The sequence below is a fragment of the Apis florea genome, unplaced genomic scaffold, assembly GCF_048593485.1.
Source record: "Apis florea isolate Af1SG1 unplaced genomic scaffold, ASM4859348v1 contig_3810_pilon, whole genome shotgun sequence".
Taxonomy (NCBI): domain Eukaryota; kingdom Metazoa; phylum Arthropoda; class Insecta; order Hymenoptera; family Apidae; genus Apis; species Apis florea.
Window position 1 is genome coordinate 154,050 of NW_028256867.1, and position 12,080 is coordinate 166,129.

The following is a 12,080-nucleotide window of genomic DNA, read 5'->3' on the forward strand; positions in this document are numbered from 1 at the left end:
TTGGCGATGGTGTTCTCCCACTGCTGAGTTGGTAGCCCTGGCTGGCTGTGCCTGCCTGCCTGCCTGCCTGCCACCACCTCATTTGAATTTCTAATTAGGAAACCTCCATGCAATTATTGGATTAATGTAAATTACGAGAGCTGGCTCGGTCTCCGCCACCGCTACCGCTACCGCCGCACAAGGGTGGAGCTGTCTCTCTTCCTCCATCCACCGTGTATATACCATACTCTTGTCTCGCTCGCGCCAACGGTATCTCGCTCGGTCTAAACGCGTTTCCTCTCTTTTCCACTCGGTCTCGAACGTTTCTCCTCGTCTCTCTCTCTCTCTCTCTCTCTCTCTATCTGTCCATCTCTCTTGCTGATATTTCCTCGGTCTCGCTTCATCTTGTTCAACCCCTTATCATTCACCTTCTCTGTCTTTGCGGTCGTCTCTCTCTTTTACCACCACTCTTCTCCTCGCTGCCGTCCTCCACTCCTTTCCTTCGGCAACTCGCCTCTCCTCCGTCTCCTCTCTATCTCTCTATCTCTCTCTCTCTCTCTCTCTCTCTCTCTCTCTCTCTTTCTTTCTCGACAAGGGGTTGGGGATAATTAAAATCCGTTGATTAATATGTAAATTTAATAAGATTACTGTTCTAGGAATGCCCGGTGCAGACAAGCGGCTGTGTGTGCGGCTGCTTGTATCGGGGCTGCGCCCGTTGTAACCGTTTGACTGTCGTTCGAGAGGGTGGTTGTTCGCAGATTTCTTGTCGGGCTTCTTTCGAATCCGAGGGTCGTCGATTCTTGTAAACAGGAAACTATGATTCTTTTCTCCGTCTACGATTCCTCGCGTTTTATATTCTTCTTCCGAAATCTCGTCGACGAGTTTATTCGCGATCGATTATAACGCGATCTCGTTGCTCTCAATTCGTTGGAAAATAAGGATATAATTTGAAATTTCGATTAGGTATTTGTCCGTAAAAACCAACTTGATACGTTCGAGTTGATTCGACTGAACTTCGGTTAAATCCATTCGGAATTTGAAATTCTTTTCCTTATTTTTAATCTTATCAACAATTAGAATCATCGAAATTTAAAATTTACACTTGTTACAAAAAATGGATATTTCTTTACAAATTTTTTTTAATTTTTCCAAGAAAGTTGCTCGCACACCACCTCCCTTCCCCTTAACTTCGATAAATTTAGACGGCGATAAATCTGAGGACAGATAGAAGCGAAATCGAAAGATGACAATGACCGAAAGGATTACGTGCAATTTCAACCGCTGCGCAAGCTAAAAATACAATTTGAAAAATCCAACAATGCCGGCCAATTCGCAGGAAAATGCGCCAGTCACCCGAACGCCGTCGGTATTGTTCACCGGCTGGACACAATGCGCCCGATTGGCGGTCCCGGATTTTTACAACATTCGCGACTTTTTTTCGCACGTTCAACTTCCCCCTCCCTCCCCCTCCCTCAACACCTCCCGTGTTCCTCGGCGTACGCGGTAGCCAGGGGCCAGAGGCAAACCACCTTTTTTGTTTCCTTTTCCGCTTTCTTCTTTTTTCCTCTCCTCCCCCTCCACCCCTCCTTTTTTTCTTTTCCTTTTCCCCCCCTCGCCGAGTTTTCGAGGGGCCAAAACCGTGAGCGTAATCGGTCGCGTTGCGCGATTTGCATTTGCGGAGTCGAAAAGTGGCCGCTGATTTCCAGCTCGTGCCGTCCCCCTTTTTTCCTTTTTTTTTCCACGGAGCCGGCGTGTCGAGGCGGCAGGATAATCCGCAAAAAGCCGCGGATTTCTCGAAAATCGGAGCACGAGGCGCGTAGACGCGGCCAGGTGGCGCTGGCGCGCGGTTTTTCCCCGCGTTCCAACGACACCCTACGTTTATTAACCTTCCCCCGTCCGCGGTGGTTTTTGCAACGGCGAGCCTGTGGCGAGTCAAACAGTCGTACGAATTTTTAATTACGCCGCCGGCTCCCTGCCGCCGGCGAAAATATCGTCGTGATTAGCGGGGATTGTTTTATGAGAAACTTGTAACGAGACCGGTTCAATTAACGGATTTCCATGGGAATTGCGGAGGAACGGTGGCTCTCGCCGCCGTTGTTTTTCGACGAGCAGCCGCGATTGTTGGCCGCGATAATAGCGGTCCAATGGAATCTCTCTGTTTGATGTAATTTGAACGTTCGATCAGGAGGAGGATGGATTCGATTTTTTGACACAACGGTGCGCGAAACGGTCGACTTACGTAGGACGCGTGATTACGTGTAATTACGAGTGGAGGGAAAGAATTGCGTATCGTTAGAAAGTTGCTTCGTTTCAATGTTAATAAGAGGTGATTTGGGTTACACTCGTTCCCCTCCTATCTCGTACATGATCTCTATCCTAACGTAATAACCAGGTAGCGCGATGGAAACGACGATCAAAGATCTCGATGATGTACGCCGCGTGTATTTTAAATATATTCATGCACGCGGTTGTCCCACGGTAATCGCGATCCACGAAGGATTAACACGCCGATCGCCGCGCGTTTCTTCTCGTTTGGCAAGCCGCGATCCAATCAATTTCGCGTCACCGCGGGACGGAAGAAGAAGCCTCCCCTCGGCGGCGAAAAAAGGGCACGAAGTTATTAAAATTCTGGTACCAACGAGATCGACGTCGACTGGCCGGGAATAATTAATCGGCGAACAAAAAGATTCTCCCGGTGGCCGCCATCGGCCGTTTCCCATAAATTAAGATAAATTCCTGTGACACGTCGATTCGTTTCAGAGGTTCAGGATCGTTGCCAAACATCGACGTAGTTTTTCCTCCCCTTCCCTCTTCTCTCTCTTTCTCTCTGTCTCGCTCATCTCACCGCTTACGGAAAAATGAAACAGAATGAAACGGAATCAAGAAAAGAAGAAAAAAGAAAATAAAAAAATGAAGGAAAGAAGGAAAAAAAAAGAAGGGGCAAAAAAACGAGCGAGCCATCGGTATTCCCCCAACGAATCTGTCACACTCCCTTTAGCAGGCTTGTAGAACGAAGCTGACGCTCGCACGCGCTCGATCATCCCCCCTTTCTCTCTCGTATCTACGTACGCGACGTATCTACGTGCGTGTGCAACGTTTCGCAACGTGTCGAGGTGTTATATATATATATATACGTGGACGTGGAATGAACGTGGAGGACACCGTATGGAGGAACAACCGGCGTGGTACACCGACGATTCGGCTACTAACAAACCCAATAAAAATAATGCACTTTCGTGCATTTGCAAATGAACGTTGTCATTTTATTTCGACGGGAACGAGTCACGTGGTCCGTCCGCTCTGGGGCTGCCAACACCTCCTCCCGCCGTTGATAATAATTATGGATATTGAGAATGGTTATCGCTGACGCCCCGCGTATTAATGCCGTGGAACTGGCTCCCGATAAACAAATTTGCCGCGTCTACGACGGCGACGGGGCGTCTAACTTTTTCTTTTTTTTCTTTTTTTTTTTTTTTTTCACGCGGACAAGCGAGATCACCACCTATTAAGGTTCAGGAGAAAGGTTGAAAATTAAATCGCGAGTCGTAAGGAAGGAAAAGGGAAAATCGTGGAAGTCGTTCGCGAGTTGTGTTTGCATAGGTTAGAGGAAGGGGTTGGAGGAAGTTTGAAGGGAACCGGTCGAAGGAATCTTTTGGATGATGATTGGATTATGGATTTTGAGGAGGGTTAGTAATTGGTTCGTGAGGTAGATGGGATAGGAGTGAACGGGGGTTGTTGGATTAGATAAAGATAAATGGGAGGAGATAGCTGAGGAATGGATAGGATAAATTGGGGAATTATGTGGCTAGAAAAAAGTATTACGCCAGTTACGATTTTATGATAATTGATTAAAATATATTCGTATAGTTTCATTGGTAATAAAAAAAAAATTGGATACGACGAAAAAATGAAATTGAAATCCTAAAAACGCGTATTTGGTGGAAACTTAGTTTAATACGATTAATCCTTATCGTTCGATAAAATTACGAATAAAATATCGATGATGAAACGAGTATTTTAGTATTAACCATTCTCCCTCTGTTCAACGCGTCGATTATAATATTAGGATATACTTATATATTAACGGATAATTAATTAAATATTCGACATTTTCTCCACCGAGCTCCAATATATTTTAATATCGGGAAATTTTCAAATTTTGTCACTCTCGTTTATTTAATTCCCCCCTTCCGGAATAAACCGAATCCGCTTTATAGTTTTCGATTTGCCGACAAGATAACACGAGCCTTGATACTCGTGGTTTAAAAAAGAAAAAAAAAAAAAAAAAAAGAAAGAAAGAAAAAACAGCAGGATGGAAGATTTTAGCGGTGTTCATTCGCGGTTTCACGGCGGGAAATTTTCTTTTTCAACGGGAAAGGGGGTTGAATCGCCGCGTGAGCGCATAACGCGTAATTACTGTCCACAGAGTGGACGGAGGCAACGTTTATGTGGCGGCCGTGTAACGTCCAGTTATACTCGGCTCGTCGATGGTCGTCATTTACAGCGATGTCGCATTGGCGACGGTGTCCCGTGTGCGTGCGAAAGCGCGTGTTGGCGCGCGGCTATTTATGAATTGACACCGCATTAGGGATATTGCTTAACAATAGCGACACTGTTACCTCGTCGAAAGGGTAGGCGTGAAAAGCTGTTATTTTGAAACGTGTTATCGTTGAAACTAGTAATTGCGAGATTGCTGGACATCGGTTAGAAACAACGCCACGCCAACGCGAATCGATTCCCGGTTATTTCCGGTTTAAGTAAAAGTAATGGGACGATATAATAAATCTCGATCTCAAGGTCTCTGAAAACTTTGCTCTCGCTCGCGTTGGAAAAGTGATGAATTACTTGTACAAGCTTGGAATTTCATTACATTCGGGCCCACCCCTTCTGCCTCCTCCCCCCCCCCCTCGACTTCCACGTTTCTTTTTTTGTCGGTTTTAAAAGTTCGTCGAATCGAGTCTTATTAATTTTTTGCCCTCCTCCTCCCCTCCCCTCCCTCTTTCTCTACTCCGCGTGGGCCCGGTGAGTAACTTAAGCGCGCCCGCGGGACTTGCGTTTATATTCTGTAATTAATTAACGTTGCTCACAATCGGAAAAGAAAGTTTGTATGGACATCGTTGTAATTAAATTCGTTGCTGTGTTTTTTTTCAATTAAAGGGAAGAAAAAAAAAAGAGGGGAGAATATTATTTATATATGCAGAAGGGGGTGGAAAGAGGGGGGGGGGCGGAAAGAGGCGAAAATATATAAAAGAGGGTTACGTAATTTCTGACACGTTCTTTGCGACACTCCTTCCGCGAACGCGTTCCAATAGAACGCTCGAATTCGTAATTAGAAAAGTCAAACGGCAAAGCGACCGCCATCGGACCGAAGAAAGCGAATTTTTTCCCTTTCTTTCTCTTTCTTTTCTTTTCTTTTTTTTTTTCTTTCCTTTTTTTGTCAAGGGGGAGGGGGAGGCGGGGATGCAGGGGGAGGGGGGAAAGAAACACAAGCAAGTGTTATACCGTTGCCCTTTTCTCTCTCGCCTCGTTACGTCGATGCCTTTTACGGTTCCCTCATTACTTCCCTCAGCGAGAAAGTAATTCCGCGTAGAATTAATACTACATATTAAAAACTATCGCGCAGACACTTTGCCCGGTTTCCACGTTGTTGTTCTTTCCCCTCTTTTCTTTTCTTCTCTTTTCTTTTCTTTTCTTTTTTTTTTTTTGCACCCTTTGCACTCAGAGAGAGAGAGAGAGAGAGAGAGAGAGAGATTTTTAACGGGTGACGCATTGTGAATCTAGTGTACCTAGATTCTTAACGGATTGTTACCCTTTCCACCTCCCCCTTCCCCTAAAGTATACAGAAAATGTTCTTTTCAACGTGTTGTGCGAATAACTACGTTTATTATTATGCTTATTATTACGAGAGGTATAATAAGAAAGAGAGAAACAAGGCTCTGCTCTATCGGATTATAATACGTAGAAATATTTACAATATGTGCTTGTTGACAAAAGTCTGGGTATTCGTGTATAAAGAGAAGTTGAGATTAAATTCTGCGTACATATACAATTTTTTTTTATTAAAAAAACTCTAGTCAATGGATAAATTTATTTCATCTCTCTACATCATTGGGATATTAAGATTTCAGAAATATTTACGAAATTATAAGAAATAGTCGACGAATTTTTTTTCTTCTACGAAAGAAATAGAGAATTTTATATCTTTTCAGTTTTGTTCATACATTTTATTACGAACAATAAACGGAAAGAAAATTTCTAAACTCTTTCACTTCCATTCCCGCTGAAACACAACTCGTATATATATATATTCTATATCCTAACACGAAACACGAACGAAAACTTTTCCAAATCCATCCAATCTACACAACTCACCCTCAAGCCACGAGCGAACAATAAATAAGAACAGCCGCGAAATCACAACGCGTAAATAGCAGCTACAATAATCCTAGCGTCCTAGAAACGAAAGCAGGCCGAACACCTGGAGGAGGGGGGGAAGGCGTGCGCGATTTAAAAAACGAGCAACGGGCGAGCTTTGTCCGTGAAGGGGAATTCTCAAACACGAGGCGCGTTTCGCGCAGGCGCCCGTGAAGTGCATAAACTTGGTGCGACGCGCGCGGCCGAAGGCACAAAACCGCGTGCAAGTTGCGGGCGGCGAATGCGCGCGATATAAAACGCCTTTGTCTTGCAAAAACCCGCAGACGTATATCATGCGAGGCCAGGCCACCACCGGGCATTGTTTCACTCTCGCATAATTACCGCGAGTCACGTTTTAAAGTTGAATTTCACCTAAATAAAGCTTAATGTTATTATCGCGGCCAACGGCGAGCCGCCATTATGAGCTGGTTACAGTCTCAAACGTCATTGTGCCGCGTGATCGTTTCCACGATATTAAGGCGAAACGATGTTTTTCTACCGTTTTTCCTTTCTTCCTCTCTCTCTCTCTCTCTCTCTCTCCTACACACACACACTTCTTTCTCTCCCTTTGTTTCCTTCTTTTTTCTCCCGTCGCGATCGACGTTAATTAGATGCACGCCACGAGCGTTACCGGTGTTACTGGATATACTCTTGAATGGCTGCTGACTTTGTAACGTTGACTTCCCGTCGTTTCTTTTGTATCATTCTTTCCTCCTTTCTTTTTTTTCTTTTTTTAATGGAATTTCGTGTTTGTATATCCCTGGGTATACACGTTAGCGATTTAATGCGATTTAATAGGGGATAGAAAGGAACGTTTAGGGATTATAATTATAATTTCGTTTGTCGTCTTGTAGTTCGCGTGGTGTGGTTCGATCATCGGATTTTCGGATCGAGGAATTAATTTCGTACGTGTTGACATAATGGAAAAGCATTATCAAAAATTTCGATATTTAAAATTCAAATTTATAGGAATTTTTATAACACATTATCGCTCGGCTCATACGTTCGTTCGTTCATTGGTCGTTAATCGAGATCGGGAAGGGAATTATCAATTTTATATTATCAATTTCCAAATTATCATTTAAAATTTCTGAAAAGCGTTGAATCGCGCAAACAAGACGATGAGTTTTAAAAGAGAAATCGTATCTGAGAGGAAGAGTCCAAGCGAGGAGGAAAGTGGGGGAGGGTTATCCATAAATTTAGCAGCGACACGGAGAACGGAGGACTGTCGGTTGTCGAACACTGACGTCAAGAGACTAAATCGAGAAATTAATTACTAAAATTGCAAGAAAAAGCGGAGCGGGTCGATAACTGATACAACTTCATTAAATTTGCCGATCGATGAGGAGTGGCGAACGCGGCGGCGCGGGCAAAAAATCAGGCTATTATCCCGCCGAAAACGGCGGTATTGATAAAACCCGCGTCGCGATCACGGCCGACCGGACAAACACAATGATAGCGAGCGAACGAAATTTTTTTTCCACCCCCCTCCCTGCCCATCCTCCGCTACCCTGTCCGCCCATTTTTTTTTCCCTCCCCCTCGAACCAGCCCAACCGTCCCTCCCGCCCCCGCGCCACCCCTTTCGTGCGTCGTTGCTGCAAAACTCCACCGTACGTGGGTATAAAAGTCGGCGTAATAAGCGGCGAGCGAGTACGAAAGGGGTCGAAAGGGGTGGATTAACCGACGGCGGCCGTTGATGGAACAACGTAATGCATACGTGATGTTTAATTAATCAATTAATAACCGTATTATTGTTTTGTTTAATTAAAAATAATGAATCTCTCTCTGTCTGTAGCGTTGGTGGGCGGATTTACGAGCACGACCAGCGTCGGCATCATCCACCGTACGTATCAATCGCATTTGAAAGCTGAGCCAGGCTACGGCGTTATGCATCTATGCTTTTGTCGATATGCGATAGGTTTCTTGTTTGTTTCTGTCACTTTTCTTTTCTTTTCTTTCTTTCTCTCTCTCTTTCTTTCTTTTTTATTCTTCGTTCTTATTTTTCGCCCCCTATCATGTATCGCTTTCCTCTTATCGTTGCGGCGTTCGATCATGAATTCCTTTTTCTTTTTCCTTTTTTCTTTTTCCTTTAATGCACGCATCAGTTAGCGAATATTTTTTTTATGGTTTACGAGTAGCATCGCGCAATCCTTCCTTTCGACATTGTGACCGCACGTGTATGACGTGAGTAGAGTGCATTGCTTTTTTCCCAATTAGAAATTATTGGGAAACAATTATCGACGCTTTATTGACATTAAGTAGTAAGTAATTTTTCGAAAATCCAAGTATTCGAATTTCAAATCGTTTAAATTTACATTGCGAAAAATTTCAAACACAATTTTCTAGAGATTTTAAGAAATCAGAGGACAGATTAATATTCACCGAAGAAGGCTTGGGACGAGGGCGCGATCTAGCGGCCGTCATCCGAACAACAACCGATGCGTCCACGTTCCGGTTGACGGTTTATATTTCGCCTGGCAGTCGATTTTAATAAACCCGATGTAAACGGTTGGCCCCTACCCTTTGTGCGGAGAGAAAGTTTCCGGGAGAGCGCGCCGATTTTTAAATATAGTGCGCCCGGCAGGTTTGGGCAGGAACGGGTCGGGTGGGAACCGTGACACCGTCAAAGCTTTTCGCCAAGCGTTCTCCGCTTGCCTCGTTGATCCACGAAAAAGGCTCGCCATCCGTGGAATCTTTTGTTTATAATTTTTTTGATCATTACCCAACAGGCTACTAATTCCGCCGGCGGGTGCATTCAAAATTTATCGGCGGCGCGACAAAACGCACCCTTCAATCTTTTTTATCTCCCTCTCCGCCCTCCCCATCTCTGTCCGCCAACCGGCCATCCGCGATCGCTTCTTCCCTTTTTCCTTCTCTTTCTCCCTCCCCCCCCCTCTCTCTCTCGCTCTTCCCTTCGTACCACAACATCTCTCCACTATCGCTTCTGACTCTCTGTCCGTCGCGGTCCCTCCAACTGTCCGCTCGCTTTCAAGCGTCCCACTCCCTATTGGACAACGTTCAAAGGGTATTCAGAGTCGAAGGTCCGGAAATGGTTGGGTGAAAAAAAAAAAAAAGGCAGGTAGACAGAGTTAGGCACTTGTTTGTTCAACGGATCTAACCGGGCGTCGTGATTCCCTCAAAAATCCAAATCCTGTACATCTGTTCATTCGGTCCTCCTTTATCTTATGGATTACTCGTGCACGATGTATCGTTTCGTGAATTCGTACGAATTATTAATCCTCGAAAGTAATATCCACGAATCAGTTTAGTTTGTAATCCTTTTTCTTTTTCTATACACGCTTGAAGTGTTTGCGGAATAGATTCTTTCGTTAATTATTCGTTAGATAATTAATTAAAAGAGATAAGAATTAAGATAGCGAGAATTTGAATAGAAAGATCGTTATTATCATTGAACAAAATTTGATCTTCATTTCCAAATTAGATCCCCCCTTAAAAAATCCCTCGTATAATCATCTTTCGCATAAACGTCACATTTCCTACATGGCAGCATCGCTTCTTTAACTCTTTACGCTTTCTCCCGATATTCACCTCATCCGGAATATATTCGCGTTTTAATTTCCAAACCGATAGAGCACGCGCATAAATCACGCGCGTGGAACAGAAACATTTGAGAAGTGTCGAGCGCGTATCGGGTGGGTATACAATGTCGCGGATAAAAGTGCTTTCCTCGTGTATATCTATATATATATATATTTTTATTTTTTTCATCTTTCATTTTTTCTTCTTTTTTTTATTTTTATTTTTATTTTTTATTCACCGAGTTAATTGAGATTGCTCGAAACGCGAAAAACGCATCCGATCGCGAGGCGCGGCCGGCCTCGGCATCCCTCTTTGATCCTCCTCGTTTCGACGTTTTTCCAACGGGAGCTCGCGTAATTATCAGCATTTAAATCCCTGTCCCCATAATCAAAAATGCCCTCCCCTCCAACCCCGCCGCGACCAGGCTTTTTGCATTTCCACGGGGAGAGCAAACCGGGGCGCGTTTTCGAGAGGTAATCAACATCGTCAAAGAAAGCGGCCAGTTTTTTTTCCCTCAAGCACCGTTAATGAGACGCGTTTTACACGCGTATTCCGCGATTCCCACTCTCGTGTCGCGGCATATTCGAAACCAAATCCGTGGCGGGTAGGAGAGAAATAATAAAAAGAAAAAAGACACTATGGGGAGAGAAAGATAGAGTGAAAAGGGAAGGAGGAAAGGGGGGAGAGAGAGGGAGAGAGAGAGAGAGAGAGAGACAGGGAGAGAGAATAAAAAGAGGGCGGACAAGTGGTCTCGAGGTGGTGGGAAAGGGTAACAGTCTGCATTCAGAGATCGTGGAATATATCTGGAACGGGGGACAGAGGGATGGTAACACGCGTTGGCGGCAGTGGTGGTGATGGTGATGGTGGTGGCGGCGGCGGTGGTGGTGGTAGAGCAAAAGCAGGGCTACGGTAGAAATAATGTGTTTAGGCGCAGGCATTTTTATCGCGCTATACACCCCCGCACCCTCGATCTCCCTGCTCGCTCCCAACCCCTCCCATCCCCTTCCAGCCCGAAGCTTTTGTTGTTTCCAATGCTTTATGTGAATTGCACTGTAAAATCTCATTATATTCGTGTGCAATGCGTCCATTATATCCTGTGCCAGAAACATTTTTTTTCCCCCCTTCCCCCCGGATCCTACTCCCCTCACCCCCTCACCCCTCTCCCCTCCTCTCGTGTCCTTTTTATTCTTGTCTCTTTTCCTTTTTCTTCTTCCTCCTCCTCCTCCTCCTCCTCCTCCTCCTCTTCTTCTTCTTCTTCTTCTTCTTCTTCTTCTTCTTCTCTCCTCCTCCCCCTCCCCTCGTTTTCTCTCTTTTATTCGCTCTTTCTTTCTCCTTCCCTTCTCCTCCCTTCTCTTTTTTTTTCCTTTTCTTTTTTTTCACCCGTTGTTGGTCACCGTGCTTTCGTTCCTTCCTCTCCCTCCTTCTCGTTCAATTTTCGTTCTCCTTCCCCCACGAGAACGCTCCCCCACCCCCCTATCCCCTTCGTCTCCGGCTCGAAGCCGAAACATTCCCTAAATTTATTCGCTCGTGCGACGCGCCACGGTCTAATTTGTTTCGCCGGAGAACAACGCGGCCGATGCGGAACAACGATGGACGCTAATTACCCCGCCGCTTCGAAACGATCGCTGTTCGATTTCGTCTCTCGGATCCCGGTGTGTGTCGCGCGCCGCCCTCCTATCCCCACCGCCGCACCCCCCGCTCCACCGTCGCCACATCCCTTTGGCTCGATCTTTTGTTATGCCAGCTTTTCGTGAAATTTAGGGAATCGGTTGTTCGGACAACCGAAGCTTTCTCTCCGCGCGAGGAGGATGGTGAAACCGAACGATTTTTCCAACGTGATCGAAACGTTGTCGCGGGATTGGATGGGTGTTACGGATCTTATGGATGAAATGGAAAAAGAAAAAAAAAAAAAAAAAGAAGAAAATATAAAAAGAAGTTAATTATATCGGGAAAGATCCTGCGGAAATTGAAATCCCGCTCGAACTTTGATATCTATGATCTTGGACGAAATATATCGATCATATTCATGGAAAATCTTTTTTTTTATTTATATATATTTCGAGCCAATTCTAAATCCGCTGATAAAAACAGAAAATTTGGATTATATTGAATTCGGTTTCGACGAAGATAGAATTTTGCAAGCTCG

The 12,080-nt window shown here is 44.8% G+C and overlaps 1 protein-coding gene across 7 annotated transcripts in view; it reads left to right on the forward strand.

Moving 5' to 3' along the window:
- Positions 1-12,080, forward strand: part of pdm3 (POU-domain protein pdm3) — a 190,742-nt gene that overhangs the window by 130,466 nt on the left and 48,196 nt on the right. For 6 of the 7 annotated variants that reach the window (XM_086916951.1, XM_086916952.1, XM_086916955.1 and 3 more), the window contains exon 3: positions 8,190-8,237. The exons of the other annotated variant lie outside the window; for it this stretch is intronic. In XM_086916951.1, coding sequence (XP_086773077.1) covers positions 8,190-8,237 — 48 coding nt within the window. The remainder of the gene's footprint in view (positions 1-8,189; positions 8,238-12,080) is intronic. 7 annotated transcript variants of the gene reach the window in all.